Raw genomic sequence first — 25202 nt, forward strand, 5'->3', positions numbered from 1 at the left:
TTGGCCTGCCCAGCATCTGGAGACTTGAAAACGGTTTTGTATTTGAGTTAGTGAAGGGGTCTGAAGCTAATATTCTAGTTAAAGGAACAGACTAATAAAATCACAGAGATGAGCATAGTATATCTGGGTCGCTAATAAATCTATGGTGCTCAGAGTAGAGGTTCTGTGTTGGGGAGTTAGTGGAGACGATAAAAATGTATAATCTATATACAAGTCCCTCTTTAAAAAGCACTGTACAGCTGTGAGTTGTTATTATTATATTATTACAATGTAATAATTGGAAGACAAAACTGAGTAATATAAAACTCCACCTGATTATGGAGACTCTTGAATGCTAGATTGCAGAAGTTATCGTCAATGGCAGACCATAATTTGGAGAAAGTTCAGTGGGCCAAGGGGAAAGTAGAGAGGGATAGAAGGAAGGGACACACACAGGTTAGGGGAATATATTTTATGGTTGCATAAATATGGTTGAATTTCTGTGGATCCTTTTTTTTTTTTCTTTGAGAAGACAAAATTTTTATTTAAGTGTTTCATATGCTAATTTGGACTGAAAATTCTAATCAACTAGTCTAGAAAGAAGGAACACACTCAGAATAGTCCTTAACATTTGTTGATAAAGTTTTCACACAAATCTTAAAGAATCAATAAATGTAAGGCATGGAAAAATTCTTAATTTAAATACAATCTGGCTATCTATCTTATAGTTTGAATTTCCTGTAAAATAACACCAGCTCAGATAATTATAATAATGATAAATACAATGCAAATAGTTAATACTACTTACATTGCTACTATTATTATCATTGCCGCCACTATTTATAATGAGCGCTAACTACATCCCAGGACCCTGTGTTATTCTATAGGTAGTTTTAATGCAAAGGCATAAAAATAACTTAAGGTGTGCCTATTTAGTAAAGGGAAAACCTCCCACAGGTGACACTCCTCAGGCTAAGGAGGGCCCTAGCTCCACTGTTCCACCCCTGTGCGGGTGGGGCTGGGGACTGACTGGGAAGGGACACAAAGGAAGGAAGTTTCCAAGGTAGTGGTAATATCCTGTATCTTGATAGGGGCTTATATTACACAGGTGAATGCATTTTTTCAAAATTCATCTAGTGATCCATGTAAGATTGTGCATTTTATCTATATTTAAATTTTACCTTAAAAAAGAACCTTAAACAAGTTTGAACTCTAGTTAACGATAGGCAGGCTGAAGTATTTAAGCATGGAGTGTACTAATGGCTACAAGCTACATTGAAATGCATCAGCTCAATGGATAGAGGAGAGATAGATAGATGGGATGGATGGGCAGCTATGTGATAAAGAGAATTAGCTACATGTTAATGGAAGAATCGAGGTGCAGGACATCTGGGTGTTCACTGTACAGTTCTTCCAACTTCAGTGTATGTTTGAAAAAAAAATTTTTTTTAACGTTTATTTATTTTTGAGACAGAGAGAGACAGAGCATAAACAGGGGAGGGGCAGAGAGAGAGGGAGACACAGAATCTGAAACAGGCTCCAGGCTCTGAGCTATCAGCACAGAGCCCGATGTGGGGCTTGAACTCACGAACCATGAAATTATGACCTGAGCCTAAGTCAGAAGCTTAACTGACTAAGGCACCCAGGCACCCCTTTTAATTTTTTTTAATGTTTATTTATGTTTGAGAGAGACAGAGACAGAGCATGAGGAGGGGAAGGGCAGAGAGCGAGGGAGACACAGAATCTGAAATGGGCTCCAGGCTCTGAGCTGTCAGCACAGGGCCCGACGCGGGCCTCGAACTCACGGACCGTGAGATCATGACCTGAGCCCAAGTCGGATGCTTAACCGACAAAGCCACCCAAGCGCCCCAGTTTGAAAATTTTCATAATGAAAAGATAGAAGACCAATTCTAGGGCTGGGTTTCCAAGCAAGCATAGTGAGGCAGAGGAGACATACACTAGTTCACAAGCCTGGAAGCTACTCTCTGCTCTGCCAGAGCCCGAGACCTCTGTGGGTCATTTGCCTGAGCAGGTCTGCAAACTGGGGATCACCTAACTCCTAGTTATTGTCGAAATGCAACCAGACTGAACATAAGGCATGCTATAATTGTGGCTCCTGTGTTTGTCAAGGCCTTGGCCCATATTTTCAAAGCAGGTGAAGAAAAAAAAAATGTCTGCAAACTCCATGCAGCGGTTTGAGATGAATCCTGGACCTGGCTTGCCTTAGATATGGGACTGGTTCTGTGTTTCCCAAGCTGGGAAGTGGTTGTGGAGCTGAGGGGTGGATTGGCTTGTTCCATGGTTGGTAAAAGGGCAGGCCAAACCAGTCTGGAGAAGTGTGCTGGTCATGTTCTGTGTAGCATCCTGAGTTTTCTGTGGAAGCACTAATGGGTTGAGCTTGTCTAGGGGGCCCTGGATCCCGGGGAGGTGGGTGTCGCCCCCTGCTGGCATCTCCCCAGGAGCATGTGCCCCTTCACAGCAGCTCTGCCCCTGCTCACGTTTTCCTCTCCAGGGGATCGTGTTGCCATCGAGCCAGGTGCTCTGCGAGAAATGGATGAATTCTGCAAGATTGGCCGATACAATCTGTCGCCATCCATCTTCTTCTGTGCCACGCCCCCTGATGACGGGAACCTCTGCCGGTTCTATAAGCACAACGCTGACTTCTGCTACAAGTTAGTGCCCAAGGCCTGGCCTGGCCACCTGGGACCTCTCCCCCTCCTTTTTGGTTGGGGTTCTTTCTCCTAGTTTCCTGCGGTCATTTCTTTGTTCTTTTCAGCTTATAATTTCAGACACGAAGCATCCCCTCCACAGGCCCTTCTGGGGGCATTGAGGGAAGGCAGCTTGACTAGGGCTAAGACTGACTCACAGTACTTGGTTTTAGTCTTTGGGCTGAAGTTCCCATTTCCTAGAGCAACAATAGAAAATTGTTGCCAAAATCACTCACTCCTCTCCAGCCATCCTGCAGATAACTTGCTGAGGTTTGTCCTCCATTACTGGTTTCCAAGGCAGCTCCCAGGAAAGAGAACTTATTACAGCAGTGACCCCCAGTAACAGCAACAATTGGGGCTTACAGACGAGGCATGGCATGGAGCCAGGGCATGAGCTTTGGGACCCTGGATCCACTCTCTCCTAGTGAGTGACTTTGAGGAAATGACTTAACCTTCCTCTGCTTCAGTCTCATTTAATCACCCAAAGATTAAATGAGGCAATGCGTGTGAAATCACAATTATTATTCCCACATGCCTGGCCTTTTACTAATAAGTGCTTTGCATGCCTCATCTTATTGAACCTTCATAAGAATAATGGTGAGGTGGGCACCAGTACTGCAGTTTTGTGCAAGGGTGCAGACCCAGGAAGAGACTGCAGAGCAGAGCAAGGACTCAAGCTGGGGCAGCTGAGAGTCTTAAATTCCTGTCCTGTGCTCACTGCCCTACCCCAACTCTCAAAATGGTTTTGGGGTGAGAATTGGTATCCGCAGAAGCACAGTGTTGCACCCATGGAGCTCTGGGGTGCTGATGTGCCTCTTTCCTTCTGACTGTCTGACAGGTGTGTTTTCCTCCCATTCCGACCTGGCCCCAGCTATGGCTCTGTTGGTCAGGATGGGGCTTGTCTGAAAGGGGCCAGGTGCCCATTACAGGGGCAGTCTGATAGATCTGAGTGTTCTAGTGCCTACTGGAAGCCTTGAGAGGAGTCAGAGGCCAGACCTCGTGATGCGTTTAAGTCAACATCTAACTGCTCTAGAAGAAAGCAAGTTATGTGCGTGGAGTCTACCTTTCAGCAAGTGGTTTCCGACCATCCTCCCTTTTCTGGGCCCTTTCCAAGTCAAGGCACCAAACGAGGTTTTCATGAAAGGCAGAAAAGCAAAATGATAAATTTCAAGACTAACCGCTGGTCTCTGCCATCAACCAACTGTGTGACGTTCAGCGAGTTACTTAAACTTTGTAACCTCAATATCTTTGCTCGTAAAATGGAGATGATAATAGCACCAATATGGTGAAATGCATAGCTTATTGACATAATTCAATGAGAAAAGTTTATCAAGTACTCAGCATGAGGCCTGGCACATAGTAGGTGCTCAATGAATGGTGCCATGATATGTCATAGATATGGCCTTGTGTCTGGGGGATAGTACAGGTTAGGTATGAAAGGAAGTCTTGCACTGGGGATGGGGGTGGGTGGGCCTTTGTAGACAATGGTGGGGGAGGGTGTATTCTGTTGGCAGTGTTAATGGGAGGGCTGAGGAGGGCCCCTAGGGGACGTGCAACCCCCCACCTCTCCTTTTCTCCCAGGGTGCTTTCTGCTCACGTCCCCACACCAGCCCTGGACCCACACCCTCTTCTCTGGTTTCTGTTTGTGAGGATTCCTATACTGCCACGGCCTCTTTATTTTCCTACCCACCTTATTTTCTTTTTATCTTCCTACTTCCCCCTTGACTTCTTGATTATCCTTTTGCTGTTCCCTCAACCCTATTGTGAAAACCACCAAGTTGCATTATTCTCTGATGTTTATAAAGTCAGGAAAGATCAGAGCTGGGAAGAAACTTAGAGTGTTCTCATCCCCCTTCCCTCCCACTGAACAAGGTCAGGTTAGTGGGAGCATAGAGGAGGACCCAGAGACTCTCCAGAGGTCAGTGGCAAAGGCCCTGGGCCCAGGACTCTTCCTGGTGCTTCTGCCTACATGCCAGGCTGCCCTCCCCGTGTGGCTAGTGTGGCTGTCTAGGTGATTAAGGCAGCACCTGCCTAATGAGTAGAACAATCTCACCATAATAATCCTCTATCCTCACCATCCTCAATCCCATTTTCCTGGGTGTTCTGCTAAGGGGAAATCAGAGTGAAGGTTAAGAGCGGCACACCATTCCTGACCAAAGACCACCCTCAGCTCAGAGCCCACACAAGCCTTGGGGGAAGTCCCAGATGTGAAGGGGCAGGCATGTCTGAGGCAGTATGGTTGGTGATTCCTTGGGAGGGTTTGGGAGTCTTCATTATTTCACTTCAAACTTTTATCTCTTTTATAGAATTGATGGGTCACATTGGGTGGGAAGGGGTGACGGTGGCAATCCGAGCAGGAGAGAAGATTGAAGTAGGGGAGACAATGTGAGAGACGCAGAGGGGAGGGAGGAGGAAATGGTGGGGGGCAGCAGGCAGAGGCCGACTGTAAGCCTCATTACTTATTCTGTGGAGTAGTGTGACAGGTCATGGGAACAAGCACATGGTTTGGCTGACACCTTCCTTTTTGGAACTTGAGGATTTTCATGTTCTAGCATGTGGAGGTTTGGGGGCCCTGAATAAAAATACTGGACAGTGAGGAATTAGCAGAAGTGAGATGTGAACCACATTGCTGCTGGTACTAGCAGGCGGCTGATATGGGGCAGGCAGGATGTGGAACCAGAGACCTGAGTTCATGTCTTGCTTTTCCACTCATTAGCCTTGTAACCTTGGGCAAGTCTCTGAATGTCATTGAGCTTCAGTTTCCTCTTTTGTAGAATGAAGGTAAAAATAAAGCCTGTCCTTCCTGCCTGACAAGGTCATGGTGAGGATCAAATGAGATAATGGATGAAAAAGCCCTCTAATCTGTAAAGCCTTATGCAAATGTTTGCTGTCGTCATCATGGGGGTTGTTAATAGGGTCAGGATGCCAGTGGACTGGGAAGTGAAAACCAAGAACCCTGTGGTGAAGGTGACACAGCATTTAATCAACTGCCTGGAAGAGAGGCCCTTTTCCCTTTACAACCAGTCCAGGGGCAGCCAGGCAGCTGCTGCCATCAGATGTGGTTCTTCTGGAACATACAATTCAGGGGGAGGGCAGCAAACAAGAGTGACATCAGCTTCTAAATCACTGTTTGGCAAAGCTGCTGATAGTTGGGATTGTTTGCTGAAGTGAAACCAGAAAGGCTATATACATAGGTTTGAGAAGCAGACGAGATGCTGGAGTGTGGTCATATTAACCTCTTATTAAATGAACTTCTCATTTATTAATGGTAATCACAACATATCTCTTCTTGGGTAACATGTTGAAGAAAACATAATGTGTGCACATTCACTGAAGTGATTTGTCCAAAAAAACCCATTTTCAGAACAGGGCAGCGTGGCATGGATTCTGGAATCAGACCTATCTGGTTTCCATTTCAAACCCTTTGAGCCTCTCACTAGTTTTGAACCTTTGGCACAAGTCATTTAATTCTCCAAAGCTCTGTTTCTTTGTCTGTAAAATGAGAATATTAGTGCCTACACTAGAACTCTTCCAAGGTTTGTGTGAATGAATATATGTAAATTGCTCAGCATGTTGCTAGGCACATAAGCAAATGCTCAATAAATATTAGCTATTGTTGTTACCCAGAGAGGGACTAACTGAGTGTGTTGAATGACACCCTAGGCTTCCTGACAATGTCACCTTCGAGGAAGGGGCCCTGATTGAGCCACTGTCTGTGGGGATCCATGCCTGCCGGCGAGCTGGAATCACCCTGGGGAACAAGGTCTTTGTGTGTGGAGCTGGTAAGAAACAGATGATACTGTGGTTATGAGTTCCTTAAAGGGTAATGTGGAGATCTCTCTGCCCATCTCATTCCCCCACCAATGGCTGGAATTGGTCCTAGAATCTTTCTGGGTGGAAGAGGATTACGGTGTCCCATTCCCTCAGTGACCAGCACTTTGCTAAATAAACTATCTGCAGACATAATAGTATTTCATGTTATTTCCTAGGCAATATATCTGTTTTTGTTCATTTAAAGAATGTAATTTGGGATGATTTTTTTAACTTGACAGGGAATATTTTTGGTAGTTAAGGGAAAGGTGACTTTCTGAACTTAAAGTCATGCCAGAGAAGTGGTCTCCTGGTCCATCCAGGAATGAGGTGGGTCCTGCCCATGGCCAGTGGAAGGAATGGAGTCCAGTCCACCATGAGCCAGCACTCGGCTTGCATTGGGGTTGCAGCTGGCTGCGTTCTCTCCTCCCCTGCTTCCAGCCACCCGAACAAAACCCTAGCAGCCTCAGACTGAACCATTCTAGGTGTCTAATGCTAGTGACACAGACAACATGCCCATACTCCTTGTGGGTGTGATTTGGTGTTCCTCACACACCCTTTTAGGCATAATTGACATATAACATTACCTTAGTTTCAGGTACACATGATGATTTGATATTTGCACGTATTACCAAATGATCAGCACCATAAGTCCAGTTAACACCTGTCACTATACATAGTTACAAAAATTTTTTGTGATGAGAACTTTTAAGATCTACTCTTTTAGCAACTGTCAAATATGCAACATGGTATTATTGACTATAATCATCATGCTGTATGTTATATCCCCATGATTTATTTACTTTACAACTGGAGGTTTGTACCTTTTGACCCTCTTCACTCATTTCACTCACCTCTCACCATGCCCCCTCTGGAAACCATTTCGTACTGTTATTTGTGAGTTTTGTTGTTTCATTTTGTTTTTGTTTGGATTCCACATGCAAGTGAGATCCTACAGTATTTGTCTTTGTCTGATTTATTTCACTCAGCATAATGCCCTCAAAGTCCATCCATGTTGTCACAAATGGCAAGATTTCTTTTTTTACAGCTGAATAATATTCCACTATGTACATATAAACCACATTTTCTTTGTATATGCATCTGTTGATGGACACTTAGGTTGTTTCCATATCTTGGCTGTTGTAAATAATGGTGCAATGAACATGGGGTACAGATATCTTTTTGAGTTAGTGGTTTTCATTAAATACCCAGAAGTGGACTTACTGGATCATCTGGTAGTTCTATTTTTAATTTTGTGAGGAAACTCCATACTGTTTTCCACAGTGCCCATACCAATTTACATTCCCACTAACAGTGCATGAGAGTTCCCTTTTCTCCATATCCTTGCCAACACTTGTTATTTCATGTCTTTTTATTTTTATTTTTTTTCATGTCTTTTTATTTTTATTTTTTTTCATGTCTTTTTAATAGTAGCCATTCTGACAGGTGTGAGGTGATATCTCATTGTGGTCTTGATTTGCATTTCCCTAATGATGAGTGATGTTATGCACCTTTCCATGTACCTGTTGGCCACCTGTATGTCTTCTTTGGGAAAATGTCTGTTTAGGGGTGCCTGGCTGGCTCAGTCAGTAGAACATGCAACTCTTGATCTCAGGGTTGTAAGTTCAAGGCCCACTTTGGGTATATATATAAAGAAAATGTCTTTAGATCCTCTGCCCATTTTAAAATCAGATCGCTTGGCTTTTTGCTATTGATTGTATGAGTTCTTTATATATTTTGGATATTAACCCCTTATCAGATATATGATTTGCAAATGTTTTCCCTTACTTGATAGGTTGCCTTTTTCATTTTGTTGATGGTTTTCTTTGCTGTGCAGAAGCTTTTTATTTTTTTTAAATTTATTTTTATGAGAGAGAAAGAGAGAGGGGGGAGGAAGAGAATCCCAAGTAGGCTCCATGCTGTCAGTACAGAGCTCAATGCAGGGGCTGAGTCTCACAACTGTGAGATCATGACCTGAGCTGAAATCAAGAGTTGGATGCTTAACTGACTAAGCCACCCAGGAGCCCCACAAGTGACATATATGTGTGTGTGTGTGTGTGTGTGTGTGTGTGTGTGTGTGTGTGTGTGTGTATGTATACTTAATTTGCATAAGTAATTCCTTTTTGACATAGAAAAAGAAGTCATGCATACCACATGGGTATACACACAGAAATTCACCCATAGCCCCATCACCTATCATCCTGAAAGAGAACCACTGTGAATATTTTGATGTAGAATTTTTCAGGTTTTTAATTTTTTTTAATGTTTATTTATTTTTGAGAGAGAGACAGAGTGTGAGTGGGAGAGGGGCAGAGAGAAAGGGAGACATAGAATCTGAAGCGGGCTCCAGGCTTTGAGCTGTCAGCACAGAGCCCGAGGCGGGTCTCAAACTCAAAAACCTAAGCCAAAGTTGGATGCCTAACTGACTGAGCCACCCAGGTGCTCTGAATCTTTCATTTAAAAAAAATGAGATCATGGTAAACATGCCTTATTTTACCTACTCTTTTTTAAAAAAATTGATATATTATGAACCTCTTTCCATCACACTGGATGAATGAGTTATGACATAATTTTTAATAGTTGTGTAATACCCCATTGTAGTTTGTTTAGCTAATCACCTCTTTGTTGGTCATTTCAAGTATCTTCCAGTGTTTTGACTTTGGGAGGAAACTCACAAAATTATTTTCAAAGGCAGTGTCAAAAAGCAAATCCTCAAAGAATCTGCACAGTCTCATTTTGTGGGTCTGGTTTTGTACTAAAACCGTGTCATCCAGCATGCAGATGCTGTGGGAAGCAAGTGGTCTCTGGACTGATTTTTAAGTCCCTGAACATCCTAGAGCTGCCTGAGCAGCTGGGTCAGCCCATGGAGCCAGGTCACTTAAGCCAAGGTGGTCCTCAGAGGACACCTGTAAAGGATGTGTCTCTCCTTGGGGGGATGTAATGGGTTCTAAGAGGGTAGGAGCCAGAGAGAGAACAGGACAGTATATCCAGGCCTTCTGAGACATTTTATTCTCTTAACAAATATATTTTCTCGAGCCCTCTTCTAATTTGCCATTTTCCCCAAGCAGAGTAAACGGAAAAGTTCTAGCTTTGAGGTTGAGACAATTAAATGGAACTCAGCAGTAGGAGCAAATTTCATGTCCAGAACAGTTCTTCATATATTCATGTGCTTATGCATTCAACAGATAGTTGTTAAGGCCTCACTATGTGGTGGGCACCAGGGTAGATGCCAGAGGTGCACACAAGCTATGGTTCCTGTCCATGGCCTGGACAAGGGGTGAGCTGATGTTTAATATTTCACAAACATCTCCCATTTCCTGCTTTATTTAGGGCCAATTGGACTGGTCACTTTGATCGTGGCCAAGGCAATGGGTGCAGCCCAAGTGGTGGTGACTGGTAAGAAGGTTTTCTTTTTCAATCTCCTTGAAGAGGAAACAGCTGGCCTACCGTTTAGGCCAGGGGCTTGAGAACTATTCCTTTCCTGGAGTGCTGGGTTTCTAAAGGGGCTCTTCCTCTTTTCTCCCCCCGGGGTTCAATGGTTGAAAAGCCCACCCAGGGGCAGAGGGTGGCTGCTGCGGAGAAGGTCTGGCTCTTTATGTGTGGACCCCAGATGCCCCTACTGCTCACTCAGTTCTAAGAAGAGGCTTAGCCCCTGGTCCATTTGACCAAACCCAGGAGGTAAAGAAGGTGTGCTTGTGTGTGTGTGAGGTGGAGTTAGTGGGATCTATGATATGTTTATAGGAGGGTGTTTGTGTGTGCAGTGTGTGGTATGGGTGAGAGATGTGTGTATGTGTGAGGAGAGCTTATCTGTGACAGTAGGTGTGGAAGCATGTAGGGTATAGAAAGGTGTGTGTGTGTGTGTGTGTGTGTGTGTGTGTGTGTGTGTGTGTAAGGTATCTGGGAGTGTGGGTGTGGGTGAGTGTATAGAATTGTGGAGTATGTGGATATAAGGGGAGTAGGGATGTAGGAGAGTGAGTGCTTTGTGTGTGGAGAAGGTATCAGTGTATAGAAGGTATCTGAATGTATATGTGAGGACTGGGTACCCTTCAGAGAGAGAGAGGGAAGCTATGTAGAGCTGTGTGGTGTGTATAGGGGTGTGTGGGGATGTAAAACAGTGGATATTTGAGAAGTGATCTGAGTGAGAGGGATGGGGGAAGGGAAAGGGAGAGAGAGAGAGAGAGAGAGAGAGAGAGAGAGAGAGAGAGAGAGTGTGTGTGTGTGTGTGTGTGTGTGTGTGTGTGTGTGCAGCTGTGTGGTGTGTATGGGAGAGTGTGAAGGTATAGAGAGTAAGTGTTTGGGCTCAGTGACACCACCCACTACACCAGAGTTTTATTACCACTAAAACATACACCTCCATCTTCATTTTCTTTCCAATCTGCCATCCAGTTCTCAGTTTGAAAGAAACTTTTGTTCAACTTTAGATCTGTCTGCCACTCGGTTGTCTAAAGCCAAGGAAGTTGGGGCTGATTTCGTCCTCCAGATATCCAAGGAGAGCCCTAAAGAAATTGCCAGTAAAGTGGAAGATCTGCTGGGGTGCAAGCCAGAAGTTACCATCGAGTGCTCGGGGGTGGAGCTGTCCATCCAGGCGGGCATCTATGTGAGTAGGATGTGGGTCACTGAAGCTGGTGGGCAGCTCTGGGAAATCAGTGCAGGGTAGGTAGCAGTAAGGAGTGCTAGGAACAGGTGTCTCCACCCTTGTTATGTGACCTCCCCCCCCACACACACAAGCAAAATTAGGTAATCTAGGTATCCCTGGTGGTTTTTCTTATTTCTTTTTTTTAATCTCACTTGTCTAGTACCCTTATTAGGTCGGTGTAAAGTCTAAACAAGGTAACAGGCATATATGGGCCTTGAAAAATGTTAAGAGACACACCCCTTTAAAATGGGGTTGCTATCATGATCATATCTGTGGTCATAAAAGCAGTGCTATTGGTAAAAAGATAACAGAAGGAAGAGGGAACCATGCCTTAGTCGTGTGTGGGAAATCCCTATCTTTAATTGAGGAAAACTGCAGTCTTTGAGTCATTGATACAAAGTGAGAGCCATTCATTTAGTTAGTCACAAAGGTGTGGTGATTTTTAGGGTCACAGTTGGCCACTACTCTTCTGTCCCAGACCTGGCAACAGGTAGCTGCCAACACCTGATTTGCACCTCAGCAACCCCCCAGTAGTTTATGGGAAGTTGGTGGAATGGGGGTGGGGAATGGCATTGATACCAAGTATGAGGAAAAGAGGGGAGAAAGAATACCTTCTAGGCTTCAGCCTCACCATGTGCTGCATCTTCTGCTGGGTACTTTATAAATGTGATGCCAGATCTGCCCAATAGCCGTGAAGATTAGTTATCACTGCCTACATTTTACCACAAGAGGCCTGGTGACTTGCCTTGAACACACTGCCCCAGTGCCTGAGTTTTTCTTACTCTGTCCACTGCTTAGGAGAAAAGGGAAGAAGGGGACCAGGAGCCAGAGGGCAACCATGCTGGCATGGGAGGGACTGGGCTGAGGAGGGTGGTGGCAGCAGCCTCCAGCACTGAGCACACAAGCCCCTGCATCCCACATTGCTTCCTCTCGGCAGTACAGGCTTCCTCCTTCCTTCTGAGTCACAGCTGGGTCATGCGTAAGGGCACTTTGCACCTGCAAGACATTCTGGGGATGGCAGAGCTGCCTACCTATTTTCCTACCTGAATACCCATGGCATCAGGGGCTGAGGAAGTGTTGGGAGGGCGGGGAGGAACAGGTGCCACTTTTTCTTTGTCCTAAGTTCCAGCTGGAGCCGCCCCACCCTCTGCTCCACTGTCAGAGATGACCGTTGCCATGTGGGAAGGGGCAAAGAGAAACCTTTCGGTCTGTGTGTGATTAGTCAACCAGTGACTTGTCTTGGGTTCCTGCTGCATTCCGGCTTTGTGCTGGGCACTTTGAGGGCTATGATGAATAAGGTGTGTCCCTCTTGAAGTTGTTGGCAGTCAGTGACCCCCACTCCAGAGGAAGGCAGTAAAAGCCATGGCTTCGTAATGCGAGACTCTTCTTCTCCCCTGCCTGGAGAACATTGGGAACAGTTGACATCTATCTCCAGCTGTTGACGTTGGGGGCCCGGTTGCTAGGCTATCTGAGGCAGCTGGGCCTGAAGCCAGTACCTCTCCCGAGTGGGGAATAGAGCCATTATGCATGACAGATGCTATAGGGTGCTGCAGGCCACCCCACCAACAGGCAGGTTAGGTGGAGGCATTTTATATGGACACACCTGAGAGTCACTTTCCTGGCAGGTTTGTGACTAGAAAATGTCTGGGAAGAAGCATGGCAAATGCTTAGGGTAGAGTTCATGTCATCTTGGTGCAGAGGTCCCACCCACAAAACAATAGTCAGGTAGTCCAAGCATTCCTTTGCCTGTGGTCTGCAAATAGCTGGCCTCCTGGCAGCTTGGGATGGCCAGCTTGGTAGTATTCCTCCTTCTCACTAGGTAGAGAGGAAATACTGATGGGGAAACAGTTTTTCTTTTTTTTTTTTTTAAAAAAATTTTTTTTTCAACGTTTATTTATTTTTGGGACAGAGAGAGACAGAGCATGAACGGGGGAGGGGCAGAGAGAGAGGGAGACACAGAATCGGAAACAGGTTCCAGGCTCTGAGCCATCAGCCCAGAGCCCGACGCGGGGCTCGAACTCACAGACCGCGAGATCGTGACCTGGCTGAAGTCGGACGCTTACCCGACTGCGCCACCCAGGCGCCCCGGGAAACAGTTTTTCTAAACAATGTATCACTCAAAAAAGTTTTCTGTGGCTCACTCACAACTTTGACCTCATCTCCCACCCCACCCCACCTTTTCCAGGGGTGACAGCAACATTTTCCAGTGGTGAGAGCGCCTTTCCTAACTGACAGTGGTCATAAGTCACAGTGGTTTGTAAGTGACCCTGTGCTTCAATAAGAACAGAAAACATGCTGAACGATGAGCCCATCCTAGTGCCGAGGACTGTGATTTTTATCCTAACAGCCCCACTGGGGAGGCATCATCCTGATCGTATACACGAGGAAGCTGCTTGAGAGGGTCCCATAGCTCAAAAGTGCAAAGTCCAAAGTCACCCCCATTCTGCAGGCTTCTCTTCATGGCATTTCCTTCCCCCCATAGGCTGTGATGTGTGGCTTTTTGCAGCTCCACTGGTTAGACTGGTCCCAGTAAGTGCTAGCTGCTCCCAACTATAATGAAAATGAACTATTTTTCCATCTCTCACAATACTGACCACAGTGATCCCCAAAAATCTCTGGTGAAGGCACAACACTCATGTGGAATCAGTGGAATGAGTGGAGATTGTCAGGAGAAATTTCATTCTCTGGCCCATTCTAAGGAGGGAAACTGATAAGGCAGATAGGTGTTCAAGGAAGACAAAACCTATTGTGGCTGATACTGTTGGGATGAATGTCTCTGGAACAAAAATATTTCTAAATGCCAGCCAGCCTGTGTGTGTAAGGCAGTCTTTAAGCCAGAGAATTCTAATGGCCCTCCCCGTTTGTATGTGCTGGGTAGTTTTATCACCAAGAGGGTGCTTCCTTAGAGGTTTGACCAAAGTGCTGTCTTTTATGGGGTTGACATTCTGGAGGAGGGGCAGGTGCTGAGATGAGGATGTACCTGAACCAATATCTGGTACTGAATTAGTAAAGCTTTGAAAGATGCTCAGGGCCTGAAGGTTAACTGTTGGTAGGGGAGATTTCTCACTGAGGTCTGGAGAACTTGGCTATTTCCTAGGAGGCTGTAGACAGCCGAGGGTGCTCCCAGTGTACCTGGTCCTCCTCTGGATCTTCACAGAAGATAACTCTGCTGCTCTGTTAAGTATGGTCAACATATGGAAGAGTTCACCAGTATAGAAAGAATCATATTCTCTGGAACATTTGGGTACTCACCTGATGCAAACAGATATTTATTTGTGCGAGAAGTCTGCATTTTCTGATCTTCTGAGTTTTCTTGGTCTTATCTCCTCTTCAGGCCACTCGTTCTGGTGGGACCCTGGTGCTCGTAGGACTGGGCTCTGAGATGACCACTGTGCCCCTCGTGCACGCAGCCACCCGGGAGGTGGATATCAAGGGCGTGTTTCGATATTGCAACACGTGAGTATGTTGTGGGTGAGCCAGGGTAGTGAAGGGCCAGCAAGACCCGAGCAGGGCCTCTGGAAACAGGATCCTCTCTTGTTTAGTCATGAAGGGCTTTTCCTTACCACACTGACAGCCATGCAACATGGTAGGGATCCAAAGACAGAGCATCAAATAAGAGGGCAGAGATGGCGGAGGGAAGGATGGACAGCGGGAGGCAGGGAGGGGGATCTTGAAGCATGGTCTTCTTGGATGTCTGCCCCTTATCACCCAGGCCCTCTCTTTTCCATTTCCTCAAGTGGCCACATCTTCATTGTCCTCTTTTAAAGGGAAGAAGGAGAGAAAGGGGACAACAGAACAGCAAGAACTCAAGCCCCTTGGTTTCCACCCCAGAGCCCCAGGGCCCACCCTGGGAAGTGAGAGGGTCTTAGTTCACCCCACCTCATGTTCTGTGGTTCTGCCCTCTCCCCATCTGGGGAACTTTCCCAGGACCACCTTCCCTACCAGCGTCTGTCTATGGCCGTCTATGACCATTCCTTCAGCAGAGTGCTCTTTTCTGATGAACTCTGCCAAGCCAAGCTGCAAAGGGGTGTGGCTGGGTTATCATGAGCTCCTTCTCTGAGGCTAATCTGCCTTTTCACAGTGGCCTCCGTATGCCTTATGCCTTATGCCAAAGGAATTCTAAGCTTTGTGACAGACATTGCAGAGGGGTGGAAGCATTTGGGAACAGACTCTGGATTCCCAAGTTGTAATCATAAGATCATTTCCACCATCGTTGGGCTGTAGAATAGACTCGCCAGGACCACAGTGCTATAAATAAAAATGGCCAAGCTGATCTTGTGCTTGGTAGTTTGGGGACCTAGTTCTTTCCTCCTGCAGGTTGAATGTAACACTTGTGATCTTTTTACAGGTGGCCGATGGCAATTTCAATGCTTGCATCCAAGTCTGTGAATGTAAAGCCCTTAGTCACCCATAGGTTTCCTCTGGAGAAAGCTCTGGAAGCCTTTGAAACATCCAGAAAGGGATTGGGGTTGAAAGTCATGCTTAAGTGTGACCCCAATGACCAGAATCCCTAATATTAATTGGGCTCTGCCCTCACCATTTCCGCCCCACCCCCCACCCCCCAGTATCTCCAGGCAGGGATGGGCTTTGAATACAGAAGTTTCTTTTGAGTAATGAAAACAATTCATTATAAGCAGAAAGCCTTACATGGAGGAATTGGTGTGCCTTAAAAACACAAGTAGGGACAGTCTGGGGGAATTTGCAGCCAGAATGACCTGTTCATACAGAGCAAAGTTCAGCAAGTAGAGCAGAGTCTGGTGCAGGTACTGGGAACTCCCCTTCTTCCTGGAGCGCCTGAGTTGAGTAAGGAAAGAAATCTGCCCATTGGGTTCCTGGTTCCACCACGACTGGCCAGGTGGGGATGGGAGCTGAGTTATGAAGAAATAACTTTATCAAGACTTAACTGGCCCAGAAATTGATTATCATGAAAATCTCAGCTCAGAGTCTGGGATGAAGCATTCTCAGCAGTTTTATAGTTTAGAGCACAGTGTTTCTAGACATAAGTGCTATTTGGTTTGATGATAAAAGACTTTAAGGGACTGACCTTCCTGTATCTAGGATAATTTTTAAATCTATCAAGAAAACAAAACAATGCTGAAATCCCTCATAAGGTCCAACCAGCTTACGTTCTCCAAATGTAAAAAGAGCCAGGCAAGTTCTCAATATTGCTTAAAGATCACCTTTTCTTGAATTCCTAAGAGTTCTCTGTGACTTAAACTACCTTCCCAGCGCTCCCCACCCCCACCTGTCTGCTTTCAGGGGCAGTCCCTGAGGGCTCCTTTGTCACTAGACAACGGGGGAGGGGTCCTCACAGGATTTGCCCCCAAAGTGTCTGGCCAGTGCACCCGTCTTCCCACCCCACAGGGTTAGCATTCCTTTCACATTCACTGATGATAGACAATTCCATTTAATTCTGGTAATTATAAACAGAAAGCCTTCCTCCTCACAGCCTGTTAAATAAAGCTCTTGGTATCTTTCTGTTTGAACGATCTCTCCGATCTTGTTTTGATCATGGGGTTTTCTTGTGTAAGATTTGTGTCCAAATCACTTTTTGCCCATTTGTGACTTTGAGACTATTGGTCAGGAATGAGGATATTGTAGCTGTGACCTAACTTGGGCTGCAGCCTTTTAATCCTTCCCTTCAGCTGGGAATGGAGGGTGAGTTTGAAGAGGTGCTGGCTTTCTTGTGACTGGGGCAGGCCATGATCGCTGCTTGGAATTCCTCAAACTGCTTTGGGTAATAAATTGTGCTTGTGGTACCTGACTGCTGCCACCTGTTTGTGCCCCTTTGTAGGGAGGAATGGACTCTGGCTACCCATTTAACAAAGGGAAGGACCCAGGATTTTTGAAAGCGACACATTTTCTGCATCAAATATAATTTCATTAACTTGGAAATTTATGTTCATGATCTCTAATCCTCACAGCAAGCCAGATACGTCAGATTATTTTACAGCTAAGGAAATAGAGACATCAAGGAATTTGCTCAAGGTCACCCACTGCTTTTCCTGTCTCATGTTCTCTCTGGAGGAAGGGGGCGAGTCTTGAGACTTCTGTGCACACTCAGCAGCCACAGAGCCCACTTGTACTTTCTTCTCTGTGTTCCGCTTAGCTCCAGGGGCAGACTTGCCAGCTGCCTCCTCTTAACTCCTTCTAGCTCTGGTGCCCAGAGTTCCTTGAATGAGGAATGAGAAGGCCTTCCCCTTCTAGATGGAAGGCTTCCAACAGAAATGCTCCTGAGGGAGGTGGGTTCACTGTTAAATTCACCAGTAGCCACTTTTCCTTTGATTGTGGTTTATTGGAGGGAAAGGACCTCTGAAACTGAGAAGGACTTAGGAGCTACAGAGGGGACCCTGGGAAGGTGGGGCTACCAAGGACAAAGGCATGGGTGACCTATCTCACAATTGTGATTTGGCTGGATCTTCTAAGTCCAGCATTGCTTGGTGTGTTGGCTGGGCTTCGTGCTGCTGCCACCAGGGCAGTGATGAAGTGAATGACCTGAGGGAAAGTGGCCGTTCAGACAATACTTCCCATTGCCAAATCCCCTCACTGCTCTTAAGCCAGTAGACAGTTTCACAGCTCCCAAGCAGGGGCAGCGAGGGTGATAGGAGAGGAGGGGCTGTGGGTGGGCTGCCCACTCAGTGAGTCCTCTGGGTGGTGAGAGGGCCCAAGCTGGTATTACTGAGCTGTGCCTGGCTCCCTCACCTCTGCGGCCTTGTTGAAATGTTCCCCACTGCCATTTGGAAGGAATTGCAGGAAGCCCAGGCATTGATTCTTCAGCCGTCTCCACTTAGTGCTCAATAAATATTGATTAACTCAGTGAATCAGTCCCGGAACCAGGAATATGGCCCCGTCGGCCTCTGTGCTCACTAGTGCCTGGCACCTTGTTGGCTTTCAATCAACAGAGGACCCCACCCAGCTGGCACTCCCAACACTAGGGTGGGGTGTGTGGGTGGAGAGCTGTGAAGAAGGACCCTGAAGGCAGGCTGGAGGGTGGAAGGGGGAGGCTAGCCCATGGGCCCTAAAGGAGAAAAGTGGACACAGCTCCAGCAACTTCTCTTGACATCCACCTTTGGCTACAGTGAAGTCACTGTATGTTAATGTGGAGTCACTTCTGGACCGCCAATCCCTGGTTCTCAAGCCACCCCAGGCTCACTTCTCTGTACACAGTCCTGCCTCTTCCTTCTTGGCTCCTATTTTTCTCCCTTTAGGAGAGCAGTGGGGGCATGTGGGGAAATCGCTTGGACCAGAAATTCAAAGTGTTGGAAGCAAATAGGATTTATTAGGTATTTGTTTTCCCAGAACTGTCCTCTGTCCATGATCTCAGCCTAGCTTGGAATACAGAAGGCCCACTAAGGGACCCACATCCCCAGGTAGCAGGCAAATCTCTACCGCCCCTACCCCAACTCACATAGCCAAATCCCAGAGAGTTCAGAGAGGAGCAGCATGAGGAAAGGGTGGCAAGGAAGTGGCTTGGCTTGGAGCTCATCTGCAGGAAGTACCTTCAAACAGCAGCATGTGTTCTCTGGTGCAGTGGCTGCCTTGTCGCAGCTGCAAGCTGTGCTCCAACTGTCTCTGACCCCCACTCTCAGAACCCCTCTTGTAAAACCCTGGTGGAGTCAGGCACTGAGCTCCTTCTCCAGGTGCCTGATGGTGTTCCTGCCGAGAGATTGCTTGGTGGATCTTAATCGTCGGTGGGGGTGGTGGGATTGGGGAGTAGCCTCTGTCTTCAGGGTCTTGGACCCATCAAGCCTACGAGAGACAGCACTTCGTAAAGGGTTTGATGCCAGGATTCCTGGGTACTTTCTCTCTTTTTTTTTAAATTAAAAAAAATTTTTTTTTCAACGTTTTTATTTTTGGGACAGAGAGAGAGAGAGCATGAACGGGGGAGGGGCAGAGAGAGAGGGAGACACAGAATCGGAAACAGGCTTCAGGCTCTGAGCCATCAGCCCAGAGCCTGACGCGGGGCTCGAACTCACGGACCGCGAGATCGTGACCTGGCTGAAGTCGGACGCTTAACTGACTGCGCCACCCAGGCGCCCCTCTTTTTTTTTAATTTTTAGTTTTTATTTAAATTACAGTTACTTAGCATACAGTGTAATAGTAACTTCAGGTGTACAATATCGTGATTCAACACTTCCCATACAACACTAGGTGTGGGAACACTACAACACTTTCTAATCCTGAACGCATCACAAACTCACTGCGATTTTCCCAGTCAGTTCCCTAATCCGAGTCTGGGTTTCCTCCCTTTTTAATAGAGGAGTGGGCCAGACGACCTCAAGGCCTCTATCATCACTGATATTGTCACCATAGACCTAATCTTTATGGCCCACCTGCTTGTACTCACTGACCTTTGTCCTACATTTTCCCTTAAGCTCTTTCCAGTTTATCTCTCAACTTTGCCAAAAGACCGTAGCATCCTATAACGGAAGCCAAAACTACTCAAGCAATAAAGACTGCCCTGATAAGACCCAGCCAGCCCAGACCACACAGACCAGTTTCAGCTAAAGCCCCCACTCGAGCCTGCACAAATGAACCATGGAGTGACCTCTGGAATGACTGGCAATCACCTTTACCTCACTCCTCCTTTACATAACATACAATATGTGTATAGGCATGTTTCTTTCTTTCTTTTTTTTTTTTTTCTGAAAGAGAAATGTTATTTCAATTCAACTCACTATTTTAAGAATTGTCCCCAAACCAACCAGGATGCTTTATTTTTTTTTTTATTTATATATGAAATTTATTGTCAAATTGGTTTCCATACAACACCCAGTGCTCATCCCAAAAGGTGCCCTCCTCAATACCCATCACCCACCCTCTCCTCCCTCCCACCCCCCATCAACCCTCAGTTTGCTCTCAGTTCTCAACAGTCTCTTATGCTTTGGCTCTCTCCCACTCTAACCTCTTTTTTTTTTTTTTTTCCTTCCCCTCCCCCATGGGTTCCTGTTAAGTTTCTCAGGATCCACATAAGAGTGAAACCATATGGTATCTGTCTTTCTCTGTATGGCTTATTTCACTTAGCATCACACTCTCCAGTTCCATCCACGTTCCTACAAAAGGCCATAGTTCATTTTTTCTCATTGCCACGTAGTATTCCATAGTGTATATAAACCACAATTTCTTTATCCATTCATCAGTTGATGGACATTTAGGCTCTTTCCATAATTTGGCTATTGTTGAGAGTGCTGCTATGAACATTGGGGTACAAGTGCCCCTATGCATCAGTACTCCTGTGTCCCTTGGATAAATTCCTAGCAGTGCTATTGCTGGGTCATAGGGTAGGTCTATTTTTAATTTTCTGAGGAACCTCCACACTGCTTTCCAGAGCGGCTGCACCAATTTGCATTCCCACCAACAGTGCAAGAGGGTTCCCGTTTCTCCACATCCTCTCCAGCATCTATAGTCTCCTGATTTGTTCATTTTGGCCACTCTGACTGGCGTGAGGTGATACCTGAGTGTGGTTTTGATTTGTATTTCCCTGATAAGGAGCGACGCTGAACATCTTTTCATGTGCCTGTTGGCCATCCGGATGTCTTCTTTAGAGAAGTGTCTATTCATGTTTTCTGCCCATTTCTTCACTGGGTTATTTGCTTTTCGGGTGTGGAGTTTGGTGAGCTCTTTATAGATTTTGGATACTAGCCCTTTGTCCGATATGTCATTTGCAAATATCTTTTCCCATTCCGTTGGTTGCCTTTTAGTTTTGTTGGTTGTTTCCTTTGCTGTGCAGAAGCTTTTTATCTTCATAAGGTCCCAGTAATTCACTTTTGCTTTTAATTCCCTTGCCTTTGGGGATGTGTCGAGTAAGAGACTGCTACGGCTGAGGTCAGAGAGGTCTTTTCCTGCTTTCTCCTCTAGGGTTTTGATGGTTTCCTGTCTCACATTCAGGTCCTTTATCCATTTTGAGTTTATTTTTGTGAATGGTGTGAGAAAGTGGTCTAGTTTCAACCTTCTGCATGTTGCTGTCCAGTTCTCCCAGCACCATTTGTTAAAGAGACTGTCTTTTTTCCATTGGATGTTCTTTCCTGCTTTGTCAAAGATGAGTTGGCCATACGTTTGTGGGTCTAGTTCTGGGGTTTCTATTCTATTCCATTGGTCTATGTGTCTGTTTTTGTGCCATAGGCATGTTTCTTAAGGCACATGTACAACCTTATGCCTGTCTCTACGTATGATGGACAAAGACCCCCTTTTAAAATATTCATCCTAACCATAAATAAAAGGAATTCATCCACCCTTGCTTGGGGAGTTACGGCTTTGGAAGTTATTCCCCTTAAGTTCCTTATTTGCTGCAAATAAATATTACATTGTGCAACAATTCACCTGGCATTTCTATCTACGACTTATCAAGGAGTGAACTCCTATCAGTTTAGTTATGATATTATACAGGGTTCCCATCATCCCAAGGCCCTGAGGAAAGAGGACACCTAGTGGGGTGGTCCTTGAGGTGGAGGTGTGAGGGGCCTTCTTGGGTTTCAGTGCCAGTCCTGTGTATGCATCTGTGTGTGTGAGGAAGTCGCCTGAGGGAGGGGAGGTAAGAGGAAGCTGGGGGTGAGGAAGCTGCCTGTGGAAACACCTACATCCTGGCCATCACCTTGTCCTGTTGCTTGGCCTCAGGCTCCCATGTATAGTCCTGAAGGGGACTGTGTAGCCCAGAGTTGGGCCCTGGGAGGTCTGGCTCCATCACTGACTTCCCTGCTGGTGGTCAATGATTGGCCTTTCTGTGCTCTGCATAGGACTGGAGGCAGAAACACAGCCTAGCAGTGGGGGATAGATGGATGGGGGACCCCAGCAATCCATCCAGAGTGAGGAGGGAGCTCTGGGAAGAAGGTGGGCCTGGGCCAAAAGTGGGCCTATTCTGGGCACAGCACCACGGAGGCACAGTCAGGATGCAGCTCCCTTGGGACCAGCTCCAGCCTTCAGGAGGTGCTAAAGCCACATGTGCCCTGCCCAGACCTCACAGGCTCTCTGTGTACCGGCCACCAGCTCCCTGGTCCTGGAGGCCTCTCCCACAGACCTGCCTCTGCACCTCCTCCCTGCAGGCATCCCAAGTGGCTCAACTGTTCAGTTGCTTGGCAGAGCCCTTGTCACCAGGAGATAATGGTATCTGTACTTTTCCTTATCACACAGGTTTGCATTGTTAAGAAAGTAAAAGCAGATAAGTAAAAAGAAGAGAAAATCAGCATAATCTGTTCTCCAAGGATACTAATAAGTTGGAGAACTTCCTTCCAGCTTTCCTCTGTGTGGCTCTATACATATAAAGCATGCACGTGCATTTATAATCAGAAATGGGAATGTACTTTACCTACTTTCCTCCCCCATTTTCCCCCATAACAGATTAGCACTTTATTTAACAATCACAATTCCCTCTTTTTTTTTTTTTTTAACATTTATTCATTTTTGAGAGACAGAGAGAGTGTAAGCAGGGTAAGGACAGAGAGAGAGGGAGACACAGAATCCTAAACAGGCTCCAGGCTCTGAGCTGTCAGCACAGAACCCGACGTGGGGCTCAAACCCACGAACCACAACATCATGCCCTGAGCCGAAGTCGGGCGCTTAACCGACTGAGCCACCCAGGCATGCCCATAACTCCCTCTTAACAACAACAAAAAAACAGGGTTAATGGAGGGAGGTGGGCAGGGCATGGACTATATGGGTGATAGGTACTAAGGAGGGCACTTAGGATGAGTACTGGGTGTTACATGTAAGTGATGAATCACTGAATTTTACTCCTGAACCCAATATTGCACTGTATGCTAACTAGAATATAAAAAAAATTTGAAAAAAATAAATACAAAATGAACAAATAAATCTAATGAAATGGAAAAACAACAAAACAAAAACAATCACAATTCTCATTGATGAGTAACAGTAATTGATGAATTAACAGTAATTGCTTTATACCATCCAACACTCCATCAATCCAAGAGCAACTTTCCCTAATTATCTAAAAGAAAAATGACTTTTTTCACGTCATTTTCTTGAACTAGGATCCAAACACATGTGGTTAATGTCTCTTAATTTTTTTTAAGTATTTATGTATTTTTGGGAGCATGCAAGTGGGGGAGGGGTAGAGAGGGAGGGACAGAGGATCCGAAGTGGATCAGGCTGACAGCAGTGAGCCCAAAGTGGGGCTTGAACTCACAAACTCACTGTGAGATCATGACCTGAGCCAAAGTTGGTTACCCAACTGACTGAGCCACCCAAGTGCCCCCTTAAGTTTCTTTTAATCTATTATAGGTCCCCTCCATTTTGTTTAAATGTCACTTTTTAAATGTTTATTTATTTATTTTGAGAGACAGAGAGACAGAGAGAGAGAGAGAGAGAGAGTGTGTATGCATGTGCACACAAGCAGAGGAGGGGTAAAGAAAGAGGGAGAGAGAGAATCCCAAGGAGGCTCCATACTGTCAGCGCAGGGCCCCATGCGGGGCTCCATCTCATGGTTCCTGAGATCATTACCTGAACAAAAATCAAGAGTCAGACACTTAACCAACTGAGCCACTCAGGCGCCCCTAAATGTCACTATTATGTTCAAGAAACTGGGTCATTTGTCCTCTACGTACTGTTTTAACATTTGTTTTCATTTAATAAAGCATGTTCATTTGACAGATTGTTAAATTCCTTTTTATGTCAATAATTAAACACATCATTATTTTTAATCACCATATTCCATTGCATGGATGTACTGTAACTCAAAGCAAATCACAATATTTTCGGTACTTGTATAGTCTACAGGGCTTGGGGCTTACAATAAAGTTGCAATGATTATGTTGTGCATACGTTGCTTTCTAGAGTTATGTTTTAAAATGAAAATAGCTGGGTTAAAGGGTCTACACATTTTTTTTTTAGTGTCTATTTATTTATTTACTTTAAATGTTTATTTATTTTTGAGAGAGACAGAGACAGAATGTGAGTGGGTTAGGGGCAGAGAGAGAGGGAGACACAGAAGCAGAAGCAGGCTCCAGGCTCTGAGCTGTCAGCACAGAGCCCGAGGCGGGGCTTGAACTCACGAGCCGTTAGATCATGACCTGAGCTGAAGTCTGACGCTCAACCGACTGAGCCACCCAGGCGCCCCTAGTGTTTATTTTTAAGAGAGAGACAGACAGACAGAGCATGAGCAGGGGAGGGGCAGAGAGAGAAGGAGACACAGAATCCGAAGCAGGCTCCAGGCTCTGAGCTGTCCACATAGGGCCTGATGTGGGGTTCAGACTCACGAACCATGAGATCATGACCTGAGCTGAAGTTGGACGCTTAACAAACTGAGCCACCCAGGCGCCCCAAGGGCATACACATTTTAAAGATGACATGGTTAGACTGGAAAACAAAATACTGTTGAAACTACCTAACAGAATCTGAGATTGGGGTGCCCCAGGCCATGTACAATGTGGGAGAACTCTGGAGTCTAGGGAAGCTTTCAGGAACTGTTGAGGATGGGGCCATGAAGCCACTGGCTCTCTGGCTTTAGGCCAGTCTTGGGAGGAGGCTTGGACCTCACCATCTGTAAATTTGGATGAGTCTCCACCTCTTTGTGCCTCAGTTTCCTTTTTTTTTTAATTTTTAAATATTTTTAACTTACATCCAAATTAGTTAGCATATAGTGCAAAAATGATTTCAGGAATAGATTCCTTAGTTCCCCTTACCCATTTAGCTCATCCCCCCTCCCACACCCCCTTCAGTAACCCTCTGCTTGTTCTCCATATTTAAGAGTCTCTTATGTTTTGTCCCCCTCCCTGTTTTTATATTATTTTTGCTTCCTGTCCCTTATGTTCATCTGTTCTGTGTCTTAAAGTCCTCATATGAGTGAAGTCATATGATATTTGTCTTCTCTGTCTAATTTCGCTTAGTGTAACACCCTCTAGTTCCATCCACGTAGTTGCAAATGGCTCACTTTCTTTTTTAAGAATAGTCAGTGGTCCCTTCTAGCTCTGGGACTACTGCAAGGATGACAACAAACAGCTCCTGTAAAGGGCTGGCATGGAATTCATAGGGAACTGTGGCTGGGTTACTATGGAACAGTGGAAGACTCTCTTCCCACCATGCCAGACCTCAATGCCAGAGGACTCTGGGTACTA

At 45.8% G+C, this 25202-nt stretch overlaps 1 protein-coding gene across 1 annotated transcript in view; it reads left to right on the forward strand.

Annotated features, from left to right (window-relative positions):
- SORD (sorbitol dehydrogenase) overlaps nt 1-16897 on the forward strand; it is a 34974-nt gene extending 18077 nt beyond the window's left edge. The window contains exons 4-9 of the mRNA XM_040492562.1: nt 2492-2651; nt 6351-6469; nt 9828-9893; nt 10919-11094; nt 14468-14589; nt 15482-16897. Coding sequence (XP_040348496.1) covers nt 2492-2651; nt 6351-6469; nt 9828-9893; nt 10919-11094; nt 14468-14589; nt 15482-15647 — 809 coding nt within the window. The 3' untranslated portion in view covers nt 15648-16897. The remainder of the gene's footprint in view (nt 1-2491; nt 2652-6350; nt 6470-9827; nt 9894-10918; nt 11095-14467; nt 14590-15481) is intronic.
- Nucleotides 16898-25202: the final 8305 nt, after the last annotated feature.

The sequence above is a fragment of the Herpailurus yagouaroundi genome, unplaced genomic scaffold (assembly GCF_014898765.1).
Source record: "Herpailurus yagouaroundi ecotype Mexico unplaced genomic scaffold, PumYag 184, whole genome shotgun sequence".
In the NCBI taxonomy this organism is placed as follows: Eukaryota; Metazoa; Chordata; class Mammalia; order Carnivora; family Felidae; genus Herpailurus; species Herpailurus yagouaroundi.